The following is a 24827-nucleotide window of genomic DNA, read 5'->3' as shown; positions in this document are numbered from 1 at the left end:
CTCATGTCATCTAAATGTCCCCTTTTTCAGTTTAAAACCATTCACCCTCATCCTATCCCTGCGCTCCCTGATAAAAGGCCCTCCTCATCTTCCCTGGATCCCCTTTTAGCACTGGAAGGCTGCTATAAGGTCTCCTCAGAGGCTTTTCTTCTCTAGACTAAACAACTCCAAATGTCTCAGCCTGTCCTCATAGGGAAAGTGCTCCAACCCTCTGATCAACTTTGTGGCCTCCTCCAGACTCGCTTCAATAGATACATGTCCTTCAAGATAGGCACGTGGAGTAACACAGCAAATAAGAACAGCCATGAATAATAAATAAGCAGTAAATGAGATGAGGTCCTGCTGTGCAGCTCTGTGTGCAGCAGGGAATTAGAGTAGTGCTTTTCCAGAGGGAACAGCACAAGCAAGCCTTGAACCTCAGACTGCAGCTCATGTCAGCAGCAGCAAAGTCCATGTTTATGCAGGGACATAACAAGAAAACTCCATGCCTCCTCCTATGGGTCTTACTGAATGGCTTCACAATCTCAACAGCAGGGCACAAATGCCTTGGCCTTCTGAAATGCTTCCACTAAGGAAGAATTGGGATCATAGAATCATAAAATGGCTTGTGGTGAAACGGACTTTAAAGATCATCCAGTTACAATCCTCCTGCCATGGGCAGGAACACTTCTCACTAGACCAGGCTGCTCGAGGCCACATCCAACAGGGCCCTGAACACGTCCAAGGATGGGGCATCCACTATTTCCCTGAGCAACCTGTCCTAGTTCCTCACCACCCTCATCGTGAAGAATTTCTTCCTAATATCTCATCTAAATCTCCCCTCTTTCAATTTAAAACCCTTAACTCTTCTCCTGACCCTGTACTCTCTGATAAAGAGCCCCTCCCCAGCTTTTCTGCAGCCCCCTTTAGGTACTGGAAATCTGCTAGAAGGTCTCCACAGAGCTTTCTCTTCTCCAGGTTGAACAACTGCAACTCTCTCAGCCTGTCCTCACAAGGGAGGTATTCCAGCCCTTGGACCATCTTTGTAGCCCTCCTCTAGACCCATTCCAACAGTTCTATATCCTTCTTATGTTGGAGATTCCAGAACTGGACATAGGACTACAGGTGGGGTCTGACGAGAGCACGCATTAGAAAACACAATAGATTCACAGTAATCTGTGAAGACTGGAAGCACAACACAGGTCCTTTTTATCAATCTTTACAGAAGCACCCATGCCAGGTCTCAAACCTTGAGTATTCTGGCAGGGGTGTTTGCTGCCTCCTGGCTTCCTTTCCTCTGCAATATCATGCAGTCATGAAGCCAGATTTTACCTGGAGGGATTCCAAGTAGTGCATTCACCTGTCACACTTCCTTTGCTGTCCTACTGGGGTGAGGGAGAATATACAATATATTCAGAGAAATATGTTGCAGGTATCTTAGCACTGCATGCAGAGATGTTGTATTTATGGAAAGTCCTGTTTGATATCTACTACTCCCTGGGGGTTCCCTCTTAGATGTCTCTGAGGTCCAGAAGAAGGGCTCTCAAGCTGGTAGTGAAGACCACGAGCTGCAGCTAGATTGATCTGCAAACATCCACCACCAAGTTGAGCTACTATGAACTTCCAGATCCCTTTGGATCTGCATTAATTCACATTAACAAAAAATTAGGTTGCAGCTCATGGCAGTCCCATAGAAGTGATGAGAAGAGGTGGGATGGATCATAGAATCATAGAATCACGGAATGGCTTAGGTTGGAAGGGACCTTAAAGATCAACCCCCCTGCCATGGGCAGGAACACTTCCAACTGGATCAGGCTGCTCAAGGCCCCATCCAATCTGGCCTTGAACACCTCCAGGGATGGGGTATCCACAGCTTCCCTGGGCAGCTGGTGCCAGGGCCTCACCACCCTCACAGTGAAGAATTTGTTCCTAAAGTCTAGTCTAAATTTTCCCCCCTCCGGTTTAAAGCCATTCCCTCCCATCCTATCACTCTATGCTGTTGTAAAAAGTCCCTCCCCAGCTTTCCTGTTGTTCCTTCTGGTACTGGAAGGCTGCTATAAGGTCTCTCCAGAGCCTTCTCCAGGCTGAACAATCCCAACTCTCTCAGTCTGTCCTCATAGCAGAGGTGCTCGAGCCCTCAGATCATCATTGTAGCCTCCCTCTGGACCCATTCCAACTGTCTCATATCCTTTTTATGTTGAGGATTCAAGAACCGGACAGAGGACTCCAAATGGAGTCTCATGAGAGCATAGTAGAGGGGCAGAATCCCCTCCCTCACCCTGCTGGCCTCACTTCTTTTGATTCAGCCCAGCATATGGTTGGTCTTCTGGGCTGTGAACACACATTGCCAGCTCATGTCAAGCTTCTCATCCACCAGCACCCCAACCCCAATTCCCTGAGCTGCTCCTCATAAGACTTGTACTTCTACTTTGGAACACAAATACTGGAAAGGTGTTGAGAAACTGGAGCAAGTCAGGCATTTTTTTCAAGGGGATGGAACCTATGAGATATAAGGAGAGGCTAAGAGATTGGTTTTCCTCATTTGGCAGAAAAGAAGGTGAAGGGAAGACCTTATTACTGTCTACAACTACCCAACAAGAAGGTATAGAGAAAACAGAGCTAAACTCTTCTTGAAGATGCACTGTGATAGGATAAGAGACAACAGACCCAAGGTATTGGTAGAACTTAGGAGGAGAGATCATAAGTGAGCAAAAGACTCATTCCTAAACAAGTGCAGGCAAACCTTCAGGGACAGAATCAGTCTCAGACAGTGCCCAGGAGTGAGGAGAACTAGAAAAAATACATGGACCGAGAGGTAAACTGGATGAGAAGGGAATTACATGTTAGCAAAAAAATGAACAAAGAAAGACCTTCTGTAACTGTTGAGGGGAAATTAATATGCAGAGATCTCATTTACAGAAGCAGCCTTGGTGCAGTGAACTTTTACACCAGGTCAGTGGGAAAGAGCTATAGATTAATTTGGCATGCCATGCTACCTGGTCCTTGCAAGAGAGGTTCAGGTTTATGTTTAAGCAGATCATGTTGTCCTATGGTTTGAGAGCTCTGTTTTGGTCTGGGGGTGAAATTATGAAACAAAGTGCCTCACCCACACAGATTTTATGCTTTTCAGACTAGATCTCATGCAGGAGCTGTGATTCTTGCCATAATAGCTGAAACACGGGAAACATGCTGACAAACTGGCCAGAGATCAAAGAGGTAAGGCATCCATGGCCAATGAAGGGAGGGGAAAATTAACCTCCTCCACACGTAGCTTGTCAAAGCTCTGACAGCAACACAGACGCACAAGCTAAAGCTATGGAGGATGAGCATCTCAAAAAATCTCCTTGGTTCATGTGCATCATAAAGAGGATGGCTGAAGAACACAGTTATGCAAAGAATTCTCACCGCTGACGTTGAATGAAATCACAGGACAGTCAGATTTTTGGGACTTTGATTTTTCTCCCAGTCGACACTTCTCATGCCAGCCCAATTTGTCACATACCTGCCTCTGAGCTTTGGTGTAGTTGGAAAAATCCTCATCAAGGGTTGCTGCCTAGTTACAGTTTATTTTCTTTGGGAATATATGCTTCTTTTCTGGCTTGTTGTGATGCCAGGCTTGATACTAACATGAAAAGGTACTGAAGATAGAGCTTGCCTGACCAATGGGCTATTTTTAACGTGGAAGGCTCCACATTCATTCATTGAAAGCTGCCTGGCAGACAAAGACCTGGGGGTGCTGGTTGGTGGCCAACTGAACATGAGCTAGCAGTGTGCCCAGGTGGCCAAGAAGGCCAATAGCCTCTTGGCTTGTATTGGAAACAGCACAGCCAGAAGGGCCTGGGAAGTGATTGTGCCCCTGTGCTCAGCACTGGTGAGGCCACACCCCAAATACTGTGTTCAGTTGTGAGCCCCTCACTACAAGAAAGATACTGAGGGCTTGGAGTGTATCCAGAGAAGGGCAGTGAAGGTGGTGAAGGGGCTGGAGAACAAGTCCTACGAGGAGTGTTTGAGGGAACTGGGGTTATTCAACCTAGAGAAGAGGAAGCTGAGGACAGACCTTATCCCTGTCTACAACTCCCTGAAAGGAGGTTGTAGAGAGGTGAGTGTTGGTCTCTTCACCCAAGTGACAGGTGATAGGATGAGAGGGAATGGCCTCAAGTGGTGCCAGGGCAGCTTCAGATTGGACATTAGGAAGAACTTCCTCACTGAAAAGATCATCCAGCACTGGCAGGGGCTGCTCAAGGAGGTGGTTGAGTCACCATCCCTGGAGGTATTTAAAAGACAGGAAGATTAACTGCTTAGGGATATGGTTTAGTAGTGGACAGGTATGGTTGGAATTGATCTCAAAGGTCTTTACTAACCTAGGGATTCTATGATTCTATACTTCATTCAACAGTTACCACTGAGAAATGGCCATTTCCAGAGTACTCCATCTTAAAAGAGATATTAACAACATATCACACTAATTTTATCCGGATTAAGTTTAGTATAGCAGTTTAGCCAATTTAGTTCAGCAGTTTACTGCTTCTTCACAAAAGAAGGAGAAGGACCAGGAGCTGGTTTTTTCTCTCTGGTGACCAATGATAGGACCTTAGGGAATAGCAGAAAGATGTGCTAGGGTGGGTTAGGTTGGACATTAGGAAAAGGAGGGTGGTGGCACACTGGTACAGCTCCTCAGGGAAGTAGTGATGGCATCTAGCCCGACAATATTCAAGAAGCTTTTGGACAAGGCCCTCAGGCACATGGTGTGAATATTGGGGTTGTCCTGTGCAGGACTCAATGATAGGAGTTGGACTCAATGATAGGAGTTGGACTCAATGATCACTGTGGGACTCGTACAACTCAGGTCATTCTATGGTTCTATGAAATTAATCATGATTCTCTGCCTTTCCACTGATTCTCAAGGGAGCCATAAGGAACAGTTCAGGTGTCAAAGTCTACCATAATTCTGCCTCATCCTCAATTACACCACTGTCTACGAAAGAAATATTTCCCCTCAGTTCATCCAAGCACTTAGTAAACTGTTCCTTGCCAGTTTCCTCTGGGATTAAAAATCTTTATCTTATCTCCAGCCCGAAATTGTCTGCCTTCATCTTATAGCATCTTGTTATGTCATTGCTTGCTGGAGTGAAGAGTTCTATGTTACTAGATTTCCTTTTTTCATGGAAGTACTTGCACAGCTTGTCAGCAGACTCATAGAATGAGCATCTTCTATAAGTGCTATGGCTCAAAAGAAAGAGGGAGAAAAGTGTTCCTCTTCCCTATGTCACAGAACCATAGAATTGTTAAGGTTGGAAAAGATGTCTAAGACCATCAAGCCCAACCATCAGCACAACACCACCATGCCTACTAAACCATGTATTGAAGCACCACATCTACATATATTTTTCAACACCTCCAGGGACGGCGACTTCACCCTGGGCAGCGTCTTCCAATGCTTCACCACTCTTTCACTCTCCTGCCACAAGAAGCCCCACCAGTCTAGAATAGAGAGGTAACACAGCATGTGGTGTTGTGCCCCATTGAAAGCACTTACCACAATAACCCAGAGAGATTTGGTGTCTCTCTAGAAGCTCTTCTTCAGATGTTGACCCACAACATCCAGTCATTTTCAAAATCATTGCTTCCGAGAATAACATGTCTCTTGACTGTGAGTTTGTCAGAGATCACAAAGATGCCTTCAGGGTGAGGAGCTAAACTAACCATCTCCCATGGGGACATTGATGTGTACTACAGCCAACTACACAGCCCTCAAAACAAGACCCAATTAAGTATCTGTAGATCTAGCCACCTCTTCATACCCAACTGGGAATTTCCATATTTTTGTTACACTCAAAAACTCATTATTGGCAAAAAGGAAACACATCTACATCTTATATGTAAAGCCAAGAATTTATTATTACCGTCCATGAAATCTTAACAGTTTAATCAAAGAATTATGATTAGTGAAGATCAAATTATTACAGGCATAAAAAGAAAAAGGAAATAATAATAATTAATTATTATTCATAATTATTAATTGTTATTGATTATTATTATTACAGAAAAAGCTTTAATAACAATCTATTTAAAGCTGTTACACACATACTTACTAGTTTCTACCCAATTTCCATGTTCACTCTTCCCCAGTGTTGCTGCCTCCTACCTTACAGGGAGGTAGAATGAGTCATCTGCATCTTAAGTCCTTCACTGGGAAGAGTATGATGATGGAAACTTCTTCCTCAAGCAAGGATCTTCTGGGAAGTTTTTTGATTATGTTTGCTAAAACACTTCCATACTTTACTCCTTTTTCCTTGGTGCAGGTCTCCCTCATGTCTAATTTTGCCATGTATGGTACAATGGTTTGATATTTGCTCTTTGTTTTCTTTAGAATCATAGAATCACTAAGCTTGGAAAAGACCTCTAAGATCCTCAAGTCCAACCGTCAGCCCAACACCTCCACAATTACTTAACCACAGAAGCATAGAATCGTTAAGTTTGCAAAAGACCTCTAAGATCAAGTCCAACCATCAACACAACACCAACATTTCTACTAAACCACATTCCAAATTGCTACATCCACACATTTTTTGAGCACCTCCAGGAATGGTGACTACACTTTGCCATCCATAAAGCAAATTCAGTCCATCTCTGTGTTTACGTTTCTTTAAATGACTGAGTTGGTGGGTTGTTTACAGCCAAGGGATCTCTAATGCCAAGCCAGTGCCCCATATAACACTCCATATCTGTACTCCTCTGTGCCGTGTCCTGCACCTCCACCTCTCCAGTCTTCTGCTGCTGTGTCAGGTCTGTATTTCTTTACACCCCATTACTATGTTGAAGCTGTAAATAGCTCATTCTATGTACAGCAGCTCCCTGCTACAGCTATCTCTGTAAACTTACAGTTGCACCATACAATGATAAACAAAAGTAATTCAGCATAGCCACAGAGCCAATTAGCAAAGCTGCTGTTACAGCTGAGCAAAATAAAAACAAAACTGAAGGCAGGTCAAGACAAGTTCAGCCCAACAAGCCTCAGCCCTGAGGACTTGCAAACTCAGTAAAAAAACTGTGGACTATTACAAGTATTCCCACTATTTTGTCTACTGGTCTAGAGAGCAATATTGTCATCCTGCAGCTGGAAGCCAATGGTTTTTCTTCTGTGCACCTTTCTGGTGACATGATTTTAACTCCATCAGCCAGATATAGAATGGTTTGAGTTGGAAGGGATCTTAAAGATAATTAATTCCAATCTCCCTGCCATGGACAGGGACACTTCCCATTGGATTATGCTGCTTAAGGCCCCATCCAACCTGGCCTTGAACATCTCCAGGGAGGGGGCATCCACAACTTCACTTGGCAACTGGGGCCAGGACCTCACCACCCTCATTGTGAAGAATTTCCTCCTAATATCTAGTCTAAATCTTCCCCTCTCCAATTTATAGCCATTCCCCTTAGTCCTACCACTACATGCCTTTGTAAAAAGTCCCTCCCCAGCTTTCTTGTAGACCCCCTTCAGGTACTGGAAGGTAACTATAAGGTCTCCTCAGAGCCTTCTCCAGGCTGAACAACCCAAACTCTCTCAGCTTGCTCTGGTATGGGAAGTGTTCCAGGCTCCCACATGCTCCACTCACCTTCCTAAGCCCAGCAGTGATGTGGTTTCAAGCATTTGCCTATTTCTGCCCGTGATTTATGCTCTCAGTGTCCATGACTGCAGTGATATTTTCAGTCTTGTTCTTTAAGATGACGATATAACAATATAATCTGGCTGCGGATTTATCTGGTTTTAAATGCTCTTTGACATGATAATTTTGTGATATTCTGAGCCATGACTGCATTGCTTATCAACAAACACAGGACAAGAACTGGCTCTCTCAGCCCAGTATCTCATTGCTGAGACAGAGCAGTGCTGTGTAGTGAAAAATTTGTGGAAGTTGCATTTCTTTCTGCATTTTGCTGGTATGTAATTTACATTGGTTTCACGTGCAAAAGTGCTGACATGAACTTCTGGGCAGTGAATGGGAAATATTAATAGTTTTCCTACTCCTAGCAAGAGAAGGAGCATTGGTATTTTAATCATGTCCTAATAAACCCTTCATTTGCAACAATGCAAAATAAAAGGGTCTCTCATTGGCTTTTTTGAAGAAGATAGGTGGCAATGATGGAGCCCCATGGTCATGAGGTGGCCAGTCACCATTCCATTTTACCAGTCCATAACAAATCACTTGTGTTAGGTCTTAACGACAGCACAGCAAGATCATGAACTGCTCACATCATTTCTTGGCATTCATGTATATCCTGTGCCTGGTGAGAAAATTTGACACATCTTAGAAGAACAAGACATAGAAACACAGAATCATAGAATCATAGAATCACAGAATCATGGAATCATAGGATGGTATGGATTGGAAAAGACCTTAAAGATCATCTAGTTCCAATTCCCCAGCCATGGGCAGGAACACCTCCCACTAGATCAGGCTGCTCATAACGTCATCCAACATCTCCATGGATGGAGCACACACAACTTCTCTGAGCAACTTGCTCCAGTGACTCACCACTATCACAGTAAAACATTCTTCCTAATATCTAATCTGAATCTTTCGGTTTAAAATCATTACCCCTTGTCTTATCACTGCACACACTGGTGTTGTTTCACTATTGGTTACCATATCAGTGGTCCTGATACAGCCTCTGTCTCAGGAAAATCTGAGACTAGCAACTGCCACAATTGACAGAAAAGAAGGGAGAACCTTCATAGAATGGTTTGATTTGGAAGGGACCTTAAAGATAAATCTAGTTCCAACCACCTTGCCATGGACAGGGTCACCTCCCACTAGACCAGGCTCCTCGAGGCCCCACTCAACCTGGCCTTGAACACTTTCAGGGAGGGACCATCCACAATTTCCCTGGGCAACCTATGCCAGTGCCTCCCCTCCCTCATTATGAAGAATTTCTTCCTAATGCCCAATGTAAATCTTCCTCCTTCCAATTCAAAGCTATTTCCTCTCATCCTATCACTCCATGCCCTTGCAGAAAGTCCCTCTCCATCTTTCCTGGAGCCCCTTCAGGTACTGGAAGCTGCTTTAAGATTTCCTCAGAGCCTTCTCTTGTCCAGGCTGAATGACTCCAGCTCTCTCAGCCTGAACTCTGAACCCGTTCATATGATATGGAATGATATGATATGATATGAAATGATATGATATGATATGAAATGATATGATATGATGAGATGTGATACATAGAATCTTTCAGTCACATCTTCATTGGTTATTTCAAACATCACAAACAGAGTGATAACTAAAGGAGGCCTTTTTTGCTGAATCCTGTAAAGGGAGTTATAGGAAAATGCAGAACCATACCAGGATGGATGAAAGGAGGTTGTAGCAAGGTGGGTGTTGTTCTCTTCTGCCAAGTAACAAGTGATAGGACAAGGGAAGGGAAGGGTAGGGAAGGGAAGGGAAGGGAAGGGAAGGGAAGGGAAGGGAAGGGAAGGGAAGGGAAGGGAAGGGAAGGGAAGGGAAGGGAAGGGAAGGGAAGGGAAGGGAAGGGAAGGGAAGGGAAGGGAAGGGAAGGGAAGGGGATTTATGAGGACATGTGCACTACAAATAATCAGTGACCACCGCAGTTTTAATACAACAATCTTTTTATTCTGCTCAAAAGGGTACAGAAAACAAGGGACTTTAGCCTCTTTGAATCACATCACTGGCATGGTAAGTTTAGTCTTCTGCCTCATATTTTGGCCATAGAAGTGTCTCCATAATCTCTTGTGCAAAAAGAAGGAGATCTAGAGAGCACAAAGGGAGAGCACAGAACTGTAGGGTGGAGAGGACCTGCCACATAACTGAACTTCATCTGAGAAGACTGGTCAATTCAGCTATTTTGCTGACTAGCCAGTGGGGAAAAATGCTCTAAGGAGGTATGGAAGGCCTTAGGAAAAGGGTTTTTTTTGCATTAAATACTCTTCATACAGCAGAATTTTTCAGTTCAAACCCAACCAGACAAGCATAGCAAAGAATCTCCATTCTGTGGGAATTGTTGAAAATTGAAAAATTTATGTCAGGACTTCCTGAGTTTTACTTCTCTCTTGCTTGTGGGAAAAGGGTGACTACTAAAAAAGCAAATTCTAGGAGCTGTTGAGGGTTGTCCATGAGGCATCCGAACAGAAAGCTGGGCTGGTAGAGGCTTATTCTCTTCTTCATTGAGTTCTTCAGCATGAAAGACCTATCAGCTCATCACAGCCTAGTCCAGAAGAGGGCACAAAGGGAACTTGCTACCATCACAACTGGCACAAAGCCGATCTTCAAACTAGCTGCTCCATCAAAGTTGCATAAGTTAGTGTAGCAGCAGGAGACAGGGCGAGTCATGCCAATCCCATCCACATCAGATGGGATGCAGACAGAAGAGCACATCTTGGTGACAGTCGAGACTCCTACGAAGGGAAAAACTACAACAAAGCATGAAAGAACAGTTAGGAATGGGAGGAAAAGACAACTCTCCTTATCCGTAGTGAAGCATTAGCTTCCCTTACCATCAAAGTCTTAGATCCAGTTCGAACACAAAGTGGTCTAAACCAGGAATATAGGAAACTGTTCCCACTGAGTAGCTGCAAGATGAACAGCATCTTTTATCCTCCGTAATCTGCCCGGATCAGTTTTACCCTGCAAAAAGTCAATAAGGCACTTCTTCTGCCTCTACTTTGACTGTACTCTCTATTTCCTTCCTCTCCTATGTGTGATCAGTCTTACCAGGACCGTGCAAAAAAAAAAAAGGAGTATTTTCACAGTGCATTTCTTTATTTATAGAATCATAGAATCATAAAGTTTGGAAAAGACCTCTAGTATCAACAAGTCCAATGTTAGCCAAACACCACCAGGCCTACTAAAACATGTCCCAAAGTACCACATTTACATGGGTTTTTTTAACACCTTCAGGGATGATGACTCCACCACAATTATTTGGACAAGTTATGACTATAAGGTCACCAGTCAGACTGATGATGCCTTCCCAAGACCTCCAAAGAATTTAAGGGCAGTTCTGCTTTGCTTCCAAATGACTAGAAGTTGATGTTCCCACCTTAATAAGCTTGGGTCATCTCTAATGGCCCCTCTACTCCATCTACCTTTCATAAACAGTCCTTTGGGAGGGAGAACATTGTTTAACCCACCTCACTGTGCAAGTCATGCAAAATGCTCTGGAGAGACAGAACTCATCAGATTCATGTCTCAGCCATCATTCAACATGCTCAACACTAAGCACTAACTATGAATTTGCATTCACTGAGGGCTACAAAGATGATCAGAGGCCTGGAGCATCTCCCGTATCAGGACAGGTTAAGAGGTTGTGGTTGTTCAGACTGGAGAAAAGAAGGCTCAAGGAAAACCTTATAGCAGCCTTCCAGTATCTTAAGGTGCTAGAGGAAAGCTGGAAGGGGACTTTTTACAAAGGCCGGTCATGACAGGATGAGGAGGAATGACTTTAAATTGGAAGAAGAAGAAATTCTTCATGATGAGGGTGGTGAGACACTGTCACAGGCTGCCCAGGGAAGTTGTGGATGCCTCATCCATGGAGGTGTTCAAGGCCAGGTTGAATGGGGCCTCGAGGAGCCTGGTCTAGTGGGAGGTGTCCCTCCCCATAGCAGGGGAGCTGGAACTGGATGATTTTTAAGATCCTTTCCAGCCCAAACCATTCTATGATTCTATGAAACACTGTTCTATATTAAAAATATGGATAAAGAAGTAATTGCTCTTACCTTCCTCCAGGGAATACATGGTTGTCTTGCACATGGTTTCATTCTTTCCACATTTCTGGATTGTCAGGCACTTATCAACAGCAGTAGGTTCATGGCAAGTGTAACATTTCAAAGTTTGCACTGCAAAGAGGAAAGACATGAGGTTGGCCTTAGTGTGGACCAGGAGATTCTGCCTGTGCCCTTCCAGGTAGCTATGAGGAGGACATCTTTCCAAAATACTCATAGTGAGAACAGAAATGGAATAGTAAAAGGCATTTCTACGCATAGGAATGAGAAACACAGTAGTCTGGTTGGCAAAGCACAGCCTCATATGTGGGTACAGACCCCTTGTAACAATTCGAGCAAGACAGAGCCACACATGGAGAAGACCTCATGATACAGGAAAGTCCTATCAACACCAGGCTTCTGAATGTTTGGGCCAAAACGATGATTATTCTGGTCTTGCTTTGCTATTGGAAGTTTAGTACTTTGGCTTTTATTGCAGGTAGCTCTTAAGTAGTCCACAAGAAAGTTTAAGGGTGATTGTACTTTTGATCTGCACCCTAAAACATGTAGTAAATATAACAGAATCATAGAATGATTGGGATCAGAAGGGACATTAAAGGCCAAGCTGAGTGGTATAGTTGCCACACCGGAAGGACGGGATGTCATCCAGAGGGACCTGGACAGACTGGAGAAGTGGACCTCTGAGAACCTCATGAGGTTCAACAAGGCCAAGTGTAAGGTCCTACACCTGGGTCAAGGCAATTCCCAATTTCAGTATACGATGGGGGATGATGTGATTGAGAGCACCCCTGCAGAGAAGGACTTGAGGGTGCTAGTTGATGAGAAGCTCGACATGAGCCAGCAACGTGCGCTCACAGCCCAGAAGGCCAACCGTATTCTGGGCTGCATCAGAAGAAGCGTGGCCAGCAGGTCAAGGGAAGTGATTCTGCCCCTCTATTCCTCTCTTGTGAGACCTCATGTGGAATACTGTGTCCAATTCTGGAATCCTCAACATAAGAAGGATATGGAACTACTGGAATAGGTCCAGAGGAGGGCTACAAAGATGATCGGAGGGCTGAAGCACCTTCACTATGCGGACAGGCTGAGAGAGTTGGGCTTGTTCAGCCTGGAGAAGAGAAGGCTCAGAGGAGATCTTATAGCGACCTTCCAAGTACACAAAGGGTGCCTACAGGAAAGCTGGAGAGGGGCTATTTATAAGGGCTTGAGTGACAGGACAAGAGGAATGGGTACAAACTGGAGAGGGATAGATTTAGGCTAGATATTAGGAAGAATTTCTTCACCATGAGAGTGGTGAGACACTGGAACAGGGTGGCCAGGGAAGTTGTGGCTGCCCCATCCCTGGAGGTGTTCAAGGTCAGGCTGGATGGGGCCTTCGGCAGCCTGCTTTAGTGGGACATCCCTGCCCATGGCACGGGGGTTGGAACTAGATGATCTTTAAGGTCCCTTCCAACCCTAACTATCCTATGATTCAATATCTTTCAGCTTAAAACCATACCCCCGATCTTATTCTTGAACTTTCTCATAAAGAGCCCCTCTCCAGTTTTCTTGTAGACCCCCTTTAAGTACTGGAAAGCTGCTATAAGGTCTCCCCAGTCTTCTCCAGGATAAACAACCCCAAGTCTCTCAGCCTATCCTCACACGGGAGGTGATCCAGCCCTCTGATCATTTTCGTGGCCTCCTCTGGACTTGCTCTAAGATATCTGTGTCCTTCCTGTGCTGAGGATTCCAGAACTGAATGCAGGACTCCAGATGAGGTCTCAGGAGAGGGGAGCAGAAGGGTAGAATCACCTCCCTCAACTTGCTGGTCCCACTGATTTGGATGCAGCCCAGGGTATGGTTGACTTTCTTTCTGGGCTGCAAGCACACATTGCCAGCTCATGTTGAGCTTCTCGTCAGCACCCCCAACACTTTCTCTTCGGGGCTATTCTAAATCCATTCTCCACTCAGCCTGTACTTCTGCTTGAAACTGTGAGCTAATCAAATATGAGACAATTGTTCTGGAACATGCAAATCTAAAGAAATTATGATGGTGATTAAAAATCAAACAAACAAATAAAATCAGGAGTAAATTCATAACAATACTGAGGAGGAGCTACTCGATTCACCTGCTTCTCCATCATTCAGTGAGGGCAATTGGGTTGCCCAAGACAGAACGGACATAAAGGAGACTCTTTGTTGTGGTGCTTGGATGCCAGCAGACAGAATTTGCAAAATGCAAATAGAGCCATAGAATCAAAGAATGGTTTGGGTTGGAAGGGAACTTAAAGATCATCCAGTTACAAACTCCTGTCATGGGCAAGGGACACTGCCCACTAGACCAGGTTGTGCAAGGCCCCAGCCAATCTGTCCTTGAACACCTCCAGGGATGGGTCCACAACTTCTCTGGGCAACGTGTGCCAGTGTCCCACCACCCTCAGTGCAAAGATTTTCTTCCTAATGTCTAGCCTAAATCTTCCTCCTTCCAAGTTAAAGCCATTCCCCTCTGTCCTATGATTACATGACCTTAACATCTCATGCTTGAATTCTTTGAAGTCCTTGCCTTGGGTGCCAGCTGCCAGCTAAGACACACAGAAACCCAGAAGAAGTCCAATACTTCAATTGTGAAATTAGGAAGGTGTCCTTATTTTAATCATTATCACAATTGCTCAATAGTCCATGCCTCATATGTTTATGCCAAGAATCTAACTACTGTGCCTGCCAGCCAATCACATCTCCAAGTTCTTTTAATCCGCTTTATCACCACAGGAGAGTAAACACTCTTGTGGCTGGTTTACCTCAACTCTCTTCTTACTTTGCATCTGCTTTCTCCTTGCCTTTGCATTAGCAGAGCCTCAGAAAATGATCACAAACTCCCAGAATAAAAGAACGATGGATTTTGGAAGGTACCTCTGGGGATAATCTGATCCAAACACCGTCCTCAGGCAAGACCACCTAGAGATAATTATCCAGGGCTATATCCAGACAGTTTTTTAATATCTGCAAGGAGGTAGAATTCACAGCCTCCCAGGCCAACCCATGCCAATGCTCAGTCACCTTTACAGTAACAAAGTGTTTCCTGGTGTTCAGAGGGAACCTCCTGCGCTTTGGTTTGTGTCCATTTCATCTTGTTCTGGCAATGGGCACCACTTGCTTCACTTGCATTTCAAAGATGGGAAGCACTCAGGTAGGAGAGTATTCCAAAGAGAAGGAACTGTCTCTATCAAATTTACTGAGCCATGAGAACAAGTTAAGCAAGGTCCTTCCCCTGTGCTGTTATTCTGGTTTCATGAAAAGAACATGTAAAAAGTTATTTTAAAAAGATGACCATAATAAACTCCTTGGGTCACGTTCCACTCTAGACACAGACCACAGAAACAGATTCTGGTACTAAAGTCCCCAAATCTAGTCTATGGTAGATCACCCTGAGTCATCACTCGGCACTTCCTGGATAGTCTTCACCACCTCTCTGTTGAGCTGCAAAGGCTCTTGTGAGCCTGCAAGAGCTTCTAATCTGCCCTCATTAGATGTTACGTGGAGCCCTGCATTCAGTTCTGGAGCCCTCAGAACACGAAGGATATGGATCTGCTTGAGTGAGTCCAGAGGAGGGCCATGAAGACAGTCAGGGGCTTTTGATCAGGGAGTGCAGGGATGGGGCAAGGGGGAACAGTTTTAAGCTGGAAGAGGGGAGTTTTAGATATTAGGAAGAAATGTCTTCCTGTGAGGGTGGTGAGGCACTGGCAAAGGTTTCCCAGAGATGTCGTGGCTGCCCCATCCCTGGAGGTGTTCAAAGCCAGGTTGGATGAGGATTTTGAAGCCATTCTCCCTTGTCCTATCACTACAAGCCCTTGAAAAAAGCCCCTTACTATCATTCTTGTAGCCCCTGGCAGGCCACTATAAGTTCTTCCCGGAGCCTGATGTAGGTCTTCCTTTCTATCCACCAGCCAGACATCTGAATTTGTGAGCCTCATAGACATATCAATGTGTTTTGGTGCCATCACAGACAAGCAGACCCTCCTTGGTCTACCTGGAAAATAGCTCTCCCCCCATCATGTGTGACAAACCTGGTGAAATCCCTTTAAACTCTATTGAAAGAAAAACAGTTCAGCTCATCTCAGCACACCTCAAATGGAGCGTCATGGCAGCAGGCTCAAGCAAGCAATCCACCTTATGAAAACACATAATGCAACTTCACCCTAACAAGTAAGCCAGAGAGAGTCCTTTTATAAACAAATACAGCAATTATCTTGCTTTTATCAAAAGCTCACTGTACTATTCTATTTTCCTCATTGCGAAGTGATGTCCTGTTTGCATCAACTCTACACCTGACAGCTGTCAAATATATCTTTAAGGAGGAAGCTTTGTCTTTAGTCTCAGATTTCATGGTACTCATCACTGGACAAGTCAAAGCCATAGCATTTGTCTTCTTTGGGGAAAACAAAAGAACGAATAAAACAAACAAAAGCCGAAAGATAAGTACAAAGGGACATCAAATTAAGAGAGCATTTTTCCCAACATGGGCAAACCAGGTATTTTCATTAATCTTACTCAGACTGACAGGTTCAGACATGGCTAAATATGTTAAACAGTAGCTATTGCTATGAGTATAGCAGTTCAGGAAATGCTTAATGCAGTGAAATAAAAAAAAAAAAAAGCTGGAATAAAACAGCTTTACTTTTGCAAATTAGGCAGCTTTTCAGCAGCAGTAGTCAGCTGGCATCTCACAAAGCAGGTAGGAAACACAATGACTTGGAGACTTACAGACCTCCAGTATAAAATCCCTGTTTTAAACAGGCTTTGGCATATATTTTCAAGGACATGTAGTGATAGGACAAGGCGGAATGGCTTTATATTGGAAGGGGGAAGATTTAGAACAGACATTAGGAAGAAATTCTCCGTGATGAGGGTGGTGAGACACTGGCACAGGTTGTCCAGGGATGTTGTGGATGCCTCCTCCCTAGAAGTGTTCAAGGCCAGGTTGGATGTGGCTTTGAGCAGCCTGATCCAGTGGGAGGTGTCCCTGCCCACGGCATGGAGTTTAGAACTGGATGATTTTTATGGTTCCTTCCAACCTAAACCATTCTATGATTCTATGATGTTATATCTATCTGGCCTATTTTTGAAGGCTCGATATTTGTGAAGGTAACAAAAATGTAGTGTTCCCTCTTTGTTTTAAGAGCTTACAAAATTATACATGGACAAACAGGTATATAGTAGCCTAGAAACAAAGTTTTCCCACTATCAAAAGGAATAAAGTCACATTAGAAGCCTTTAAAATAAGGGGTAAATATAAAATCCCAAAATAATTCAATTCAGTTACAGCACATTTTCTGAGATGTAAAAGCAAAAGGGGAGATAAAAATACAGAAAAGCGTGGAATTTCTTAGAAGAAATTTTACTAGCTTCACTTGGATATTGGCAGATCTTCTGTCCTTCAACTCTGACTGCTTTTCTAGGAAATTCCAAAATTACAGATTCCACTCATGCTCAGAGAAAAGATCGGAGGGACTGCAGATATGTTATGGGTTCATCCAGGCTTTGCAGAGGAGAGAATGTGCAGAAGAAAATTCTACTTGCCAAATCCATCATGAAGTTTCCAAAATCTATCAGTTTGCCCATCAAATCAATGCATCCATTTTGACCATACCAACCTGTTGGAAAGCACCTCTGAGGAGAAGAAACTGTGTTCTTGTAGAGAACCAGCTAACTGTGAGACAGCAACACGTCCTTTGGCCAAGAAGGGCAATGGTAGCCTGGGATGCACTGAGAAGAATATAGCAAGCTGGCTAAAGGAGGTTCTCTTCTCCCTCTGCTTTGCCCTAGTGAGGGCCCACCTGGAGTCCCGTGTCCAGCTCTGGGCTTCCCAGCTCAAGAAAGACAAGGAACTACTGGAGAGAGTCCAGCAGAGGCCATGAATACGATGAGGGGTCTGGAGTATCTCTCTTACGAGGAAAGGCTGAAAGACCTGGATATATTTATCCTGGAGAAGAGAAGACTTGAAGGGGGAATATAAATTATTCTGGTCAATATGTGAAGGGTAGGGGTCAAGAGGATTGTGTCAGACTCTTCTCAGTGGTGCCCAGTAACAGGCATAATATGGAGCACAGGAAGTTCCACCTAAACATGAGGGAAAGCTTCTTTCCAGTGAGGGTGACAGGGTGCTGGAACAGGCTGCCCAGGGATGCTGTGGAGTCTCCTTCTCTGGAGATACACGAAAACTGCCTGGACACATTCCTGTGCAAGCTAATCAAGGTAACCTTGCTTTAGCAGGGGAGTTGGACTGGATGATCTCCAGGGGACCTTTCCAACCCTTACCATTCTGTGATTCTGTGTGAGTCAGTGAATGTGACAAGGAAGTGTGGGAAGGACCAGAAGGAAGAAGTTGTGGTAGCACTGGGTCACAGCAGGAGCTTCTGCTCCCCAGCTGCTCAACTCTTGACAAAGTCTTATTAAGAAGGATGGCAAAACTGGTTTGATGTGTCAATCATACACCAAATTTGTATTCCAAACTATAACTTTCCTACTCCATTCTATCTTTCAGATTCCTGCCTATCTCTTAAGCAGAGCTGTCTATAGAGACAGTACCCTTCTCTGCAAGTCATCTTCTATTGATTAATAATGTTCTTCACTGGACTGCTCTGTCTCCATCGACAAGCAAACATGAATCCTAACGATGAACGGGTTATAATGACGAGAGAAAATATCTCCTGCTCTGGAGACTATTGATGACTAATCTTTACTGTATCACCTGTGTTGAGCACATGAAGCTCCCACTGATCTGGGCACAGCACAGGCATACCAACCCTTTGACCTACCAGCAAACAGAGTCAGGAAACATCTTAGAGAGAACAGCGCAGTCAGTGCATTACAAAAAACAGAGAAGGCTGCTGTTCCAATTCTGCCTCTCCAAACAGCAGTCGTATTCTCAAAAAAATTCCTCCCAAACCCCGTTCTTTCTTCACCAACTTCCTTTGCAGAACCCGCTTTGCAGACCCCAGTATGGAGGAAGGAAAGCATCTTTACATGAGAAAGAAATAAATCCAAAGGAAAGGCCAGCTTGGATGGGGCTTCGAGCAACCTGATCCAGCAGAAGGTATCCTTGCCCATGGCAGGCGAATTGGAACTAAGTGGTCTCTAAGGTCCCCTCCAACCTAAACCATTCTATGATTCTATGAAAACATCCTAATATAGCTACATCTCCGAGTCAGGCATAGATAAAATCAGACCCTACACTGCTTGACTCAGAAGGAGTTGTGCAGAGCATGTAGATATCCCAATTAGCAATCACTGCTCCTGCACTGACCCTGCTCAGGACTTACCTTGGCCATCTAGGCTAATACCAGTTCTTAGATTGGGATTATCAGTATAAAAGAAGGTTTTGTACAAGAAGTTATCCTGGTGGCAGCATTGAAGGATGGGGAGTCAATGCCAGGATGGGGATTCTGTGCCAGGATGTCCTTTCCTTTCCACCATTAGAGGTTATGGCATCACGGCTCGTGTGAGGCTGCCTGCGATGAGATGATTCCCTGTTTCCTAGGGGAAAATACTCATATCCCAAACACTCCCCTGTGTTTAGCTTCTTGGAGTTGGTGCTGGAAAAGAAGCAACTGAATCCCACTGGTGGAAGTAGAGGGCTAAGTTTTGCATGGCATCCCTGTACAGATTGGACTCATGGGGCTTGTTCCTTAACTCCACATCCCAAATACCAACCCTGAATATCAAGGTGCCATTGTCTACCCACAGTGGGTTTAAAGTAAACCCCCTCCAGTGAGGTGGCAGCCTAACGAGGACAAAAAGCAGAGAGGGCGGATGGTACAGGTCACTCTCTGTGGTGACAAACCCTCAAATTCTCCTGCAAAAATCCCCAGAACAACTCATGCTCGGTAGTTTTCCAAGATAGTCAGCCTAAACTGTATTTAACTTCATGCAAACCTCACTAGGTTATAAAAGAGAGATGGAAAAACATCAGCTCTGCAGTACCCGTGCCACCAGCTTTGTGTCCCAACCTATCTTTCCCAATTCTAGTGACTAAACTTTAATAAACCACACATGCAGCTTATAATTAGAGAGAACCGCTATACACACTGCACTAAATTGGCCAGTTGGCTTCAGTGTTAAGTATAAAAAAAGGAACAGAAAGTTAAAATAAAAATAAAAGCTAGAAAAGGAAGATGAGAGTCAGGTCAAACAGGAACAGTAAAAAAGTGAAAGCTGGAATTAGCATTATAGATATGATATAATCACATTTTGTCTTGTTACACTTCCTAACGAGCCTGAACTAACAATCCCAGTGAGTCCGTGATGATCCTGAACATCTGACAGGCTGAAAATATTCCAAATACAGATTTTATTGCTGAAAACTGCTCAAAATGAGAGGCATGGACTTCAGATGGAACAAGATGCGTCCCAACCCGTCATGCTGCATCTACCAAAAGAGTTTGGAAAAGTCAGAGCAGGAACTTACCAAACTCCATGCAAGTGACAGCAACCAACAGAAGAGACAGAAACACCTTCATCTTGCATGGATACTTGTCTCCCGGTCACTGGACTGCCACCACTCTTCACTGCCAGCTTTAATGGGACACCTCCTGGTGGCTTGCTGTGTGCCGATTCCAACCCAAGATCCAATTCTACTGGAAAAACAAGTCAGCTTGAGATATAAATGAAGTGAATGAGCTACAAAGCAGGCCCCACCTCCTGCTAGACTGTCATCTCTTTTTAAGTTCCTTGAAGAAGAAAATGAGTGTTTGCATGGTGGACAATAGTTGTGGTTGTTTAAGCTGGGTGCTTTGTATATAGGCATGATGTGTAAACCCAGGGGTATTAAATAATCCTGTTGTTCATCCCTTGCCTTGCAGCTTGTGGATATGTCTTCTTTTTCATAGCAGTTAGAAGGATATAGGCTGTTTCCATAAAGGTCAGGGAAAAAAACATCTGTAGCTGTGGACATCAAGGCATGAAACTCCAGGTGCTTTTCTCCTCTATGTTTTTCCCCTCAGCAAGGGCTAGAGTTTAACACAGAAACATGGAATCATAGAATGGTTTGAGTTGGAAGGGACCTTAAAGATCATTTGTATCCAACCCCTCTTCCATGGGCAGGGACACCTTCCACCGGATCAGGTTGCTCAAAGCCTCATCCAATCTGACCTTGAACATCTCAAGAGATGAGGCACCCACGACTTCTCTGTGCAGCATGTGTCAGTGTCTCACCATCCTCACAGTCAAGAATTTCTTCCTAATATCTCATCTAAATCTCCCTTCTTTCATCTTAAAAGCATTCCCCCTCACCTTATCCCTGCACTCCCTGATTAACAGCCCCTCCACAGCTTTCCTGTAGCCCCCTTTCAGAACTGGAATGCTGCTCTAAGGTCTACCCACAGCCTTCTCTCCTCCAGGACAAACAACCCCACCTTTCTCAGCCTGTCCTCATACGGGACGTGCTCCAGCCCTGTGATAATCTTCATGACCTCCTCTGGACTTTGTCTAACAGATCTATGTCTTTCCTGTGCTGAGGACTCCAGAACTGAACACAGGCCTCCAGGAGGGTCTCATGAGAGCAGAGTAGAGAGGCAAAATCCGCTCCCTCGCCCTGACGGTCCCACTGCTTTGAATGCAGCCCAGGACACGATTGGCTTTCTGGGCTGCAAGTACACATCGCCAGCTCATTTGAGCTTCTCATCCACCAGCACCCCAAAACCTTCTCCTCAGGGCTGCTCTCAATCCACTCTCTGTCCAGTCTAATTGTTTTTGCGATTTCTGTGATCCAGGTGCAGGACCTCGCACTTGGTCTTGTTGAACTTCTTGAGGTTTTCACAGGTCCACCTCACAGGTCTGTCAAAGTCCCTGTGAATGGCCGGGAAGAGAAGTGTTATCACCAGGAAGAGAAGTGTAAAGCCCAACTGCAATCCCTCACTCACTGCAAAAAGCATAGTTAAGGTTTTGGTACTGTACAATCTCTCCCTAGCTGTGAGCAGGGTTTCGGAAGGCTGTGAGTGAGAGCAGTCTGTCTTCCTCTCTCCACGTCCTCTACAGAGACAGGTGATGGGAACTCTGGGAAGATAACAGGACTAGACTGAAAGTCTGGGCCAAGGGAGTCTCTTTCGCTCACTACCCCAAGCTGTTCATAGAATCATAGAATCATTAAGAATGGAAAAGACCTCTAAGAAGGTAAACTCCAACCATCATCCCAACACCACTCTGCCTACTAAAACATGTCCGCAGTGCCAAATATGTGTGGTTTTGCACATCTTCAGGGATGGTGACTCCATCTCTTCCCTGGGCAGCCTGTTGCAGTGTTTCCAATTCCTTTAGTACAGATTTTTTTTTCCTAATATCCAATCTAAACTTCCCCTGGAACAACTTGAGGCCATTTCCCCTTGTTCTCCAGAATGGTGCCTTGAGAAGCCCCTCTGCTCTAAGCCAACCCTTTCTGAGTGTGGCGGCAACATCACTACTTCTTTGCTTGCCAAACACCTTGGACTTTCCCATAAACAAATGCTTCAGTCCAAGGCATCTGCCTCCTTTTCCTGTGCCTCAGGCCAGACCCAGCAAGTAAATCCTCCTACAGTGTGTTTTGGGTAAGTTTGATTGTGGAATTGCAAAAAATTATAAAGGAGAACCTTTTTGTGGTTATGCCAGGTGACTCCCCCAACACGAACTTTTAATAAGGAAAGTAAAGAAGCAAAAGTAAAACACGGATGATCTTGGAGGCATTCCCAGCACCTTTGTTTATTTATTGCACCATTGGAGGAACTTTATTTATGGTTAACATCACTTGAATTCAGAAATATAAACAGTCTTCTGTTATTATAGGACAATAGAATCATGGAATGGTTTGGGTTGGAAGAGACCTTAAAGATCATTCAGCTCCAACCCTTCTGACATGGGCAGGGACACCTCCCACTAGATCAGGTTGCTCAAAGCCTCATCCAGCCTGGCCTTGAACACCTTCAGGGATGGAGCATCCAAGACTTCTCTGGGCAACCTGTTCCAGTGCCTCATCATTTTCACATGAAAAAAAATTCTTCCTAATATCTTATCTACATCTCCCTTCTTTCAGCTTAAAACCATTCCCTCTCATCCTATCACTGCACTCCCCGATAAAGAGTCTCTCCTCAGTTTTCCTGTAGGCTGTCTTTAAGCACTAGAACACTGCTATAAGGTCTCCCTGGAGCCTTCTCTTCTCCAGGCTGAACAGTCCCAACTCTCTCAGCTTGTCCTCATATAGGAGGTGCTCCAATCCTCTGATAATCTTCATGGCCTCCTCTGGACTCGGTCTAACAAATCCACGTCCATCCTGTGCTGAGGATTCCAGAACTGAATGCAGTACTCCAGCTGAAAAATCTGGTTATTCCTTGATAAACAACCCAGTCTTCATCTCTCCAAAGCTCTGGTGACCATCTCATCATTTTAGCAAACCATGCCTCAGTTACAAAGAGCCCTTCTGGGTGATCTACACTCTCAGGAATTCTGACCCATTGTTTTCACGTCCACAATACAGTCATTATGTTGATTATGAAAGTTAAGCAGCTATTTCCAGCCCAAAATTATCTAGGGAAAGGCATTTTGGCATTTTCTTGGTTTGTCATTCCTCACGTTCAGCAGAGAATTTTATAATCCTATTAATAAAGGTGGTATACACTGATTGTGTTTCCTTTGTTCTTAGGAAAAAAAGAAAAAAACAAACAACTAAACATGGAAAGAGGTGTGGTCTCTGGTTTCTGGTATTAAGTGGCCCCGAACAATGTGTGCTCACTGATTTGTTTCACACGCACATCTGAAATGTGATCTTCATTACCTTAGAAGTTTTTGGATGGAAGAACACATGCCAACACCCTGCTTAAATCCTGTGACCTCCTTCAGTTTGGAGGGTTGTTGGAGGGGGAGGGGGTGACAACATACCTTACTTGTTTATAGTTTCAGTTGATCTTATCTACGTCTTTAAGCATGTCTTGAAATAATTCTGCTTTTATTCACACCCTACACGATTGCCTTGTAGTGTTGGCAAGTCACCAGAGAAATAACAAGAAGGAATCACAACATCCAAACAGCTCTTTATTGAACTTGTTTTTTGTGGGTAATCACAGCCTATTGTGTTGGGGGGGGTCCATTAACTACAAGGAAAAAAGAAAAAAAGGCCAAAGCTGTATAAATGTGCCTCAGCAACCCACAGGACAGACTTGGGGAAAAAAGACTTTTTCTAAGGTATGTGTTCAAAGGCAAACAAGTACAAGAACTCTCTGCATTTCAGAGGAGTCTACTATCAGAAATTAAAGAGAAAGTCAAGGGACAAATGTTTACTTTGAGCCTGAGAAACCTGTGCCAAACCTTCCTACCTGGCCAGCTGACAGAATTTCTGGGTGGAGGCATCTTCATCTGATGTGAGCAGTCCTGCAGCAGTTGCATCCATGCTGGAAATAGTCTCCAAATCCCATAATATCCCAAAAGATTGGCTCACACTGCCCAATTACCAGGCTGGGAAGGTCCTGCTGGGAATCACAGAATCACAGAATGGTTTGGGTTGGAAGGAACCTTAAAGATCATTCAGTTCCAACCTCCTGCCATGGGCAGGGACACCTCCCACTGGATGGAGTTGCTCAAAGCCTCATTCAGGCTGGCCTTGAACACCTCCAGGGATGGAGCATCTGCAACTTTTCTAAGCAACGTCTTCCAATCCCTCACCACCCTCAAAGGAAAAAAAATCTTCCTAATATCTCATCTAAATCTCCCATCTTTCAGCTTAAAACTGTTAACCCTCATCCTGCCACTTCACTGTTTGATAAAGAGTGCCGCTCAGCTTTCCTGGAGGCCTCCTTCATCTACCTCCAGGGCAAGAATTGAGGGACCATGCGCTGTGTGAGTATTTGGAAAAGTGCAGGCGCTGGCTTTGATACAGAGCCTTCTTGACTTCATTTGAAACTCTCCATTTTCTTGATTCTAATCAGCACTTGAGAGGCCGCACCTAGACTCCTGCATTCAGTTCTGGAGTCCTCAGCACAGGAAAGACATGGATCTGTTAGACAAAGTCCAGAGGAGGTCATGAAGATGATCAGAGGGCTGGAGCACCTCCCCTGTATTGAAAATATAAGCTATATATTAGGAAGACTAAGGAGAAGATTGTTTCAAACAGTTCAGTCTT

General features: G+C 44.5%; 1 protein-coding gene and 1 long non-coding RNA gene across 2 annotated transcripts; one reads left to right on the top strand and one right to left on the bottom strand.

The window, feature by feature from the left end:
• Positions 1–9164: 9164 nt before the first annotated feature.
• LOC128851532 (uncharacterized) lies at positions 9165–20211 on the top strand. Its single transcript, XR_008448900.1, has 3 exons — positions 9165–9346; positions 9619–9668; positions 18231–20211. It is a non-coding gene; the product is annotated as an uncharacterized LOC128851532 (long non-coding RNA).
• On the bottom strand, positions 9629–24118 carry LOC104063937 (ly6/PLAUR domain-containing protein 2). The gene is made up of 4 exons (XM_009566217.2): positions 24025–24118; positions 20154–20319; positions 11708–11827; positions 9629–10402 (listed from the first exon to the last, which is right to left on the bottom strand). Exons 2-4 carry the CDS (start codon positions 20203–20205, stop codon positions 10191–10193), a joined length of 384 nt encoding a protein of 127 aa, XP_009564512.1. The 5' UTR covers positions 20206–20319; positions 24025–24118; the 3' UTR covers positions 9629–10190.
• Positions 24119–24827: the final 709 nt, after the last annotated feature.

Source organism: Cuculus canorus, chromosome 2 (genome assembly GCF_017976375.1).
Source record: "Cuculus canorus isolate bCucCan1 chromosome 2, bCucCan1.pri, whole genome shotgun sequence".
Classification (NCBI taxonomy): domain Eukaryota; kingdom Metazoa; phylum Chordata; class Aves; order Cuculiformes; family Cuculidae; genus Cuculus; species Cuculus canorus.
The sequence above is the reverse complement of the archived record's forward strand: the minus strand, read 5'-3'. Positions and strand labels throughout refer to the sequence as shown.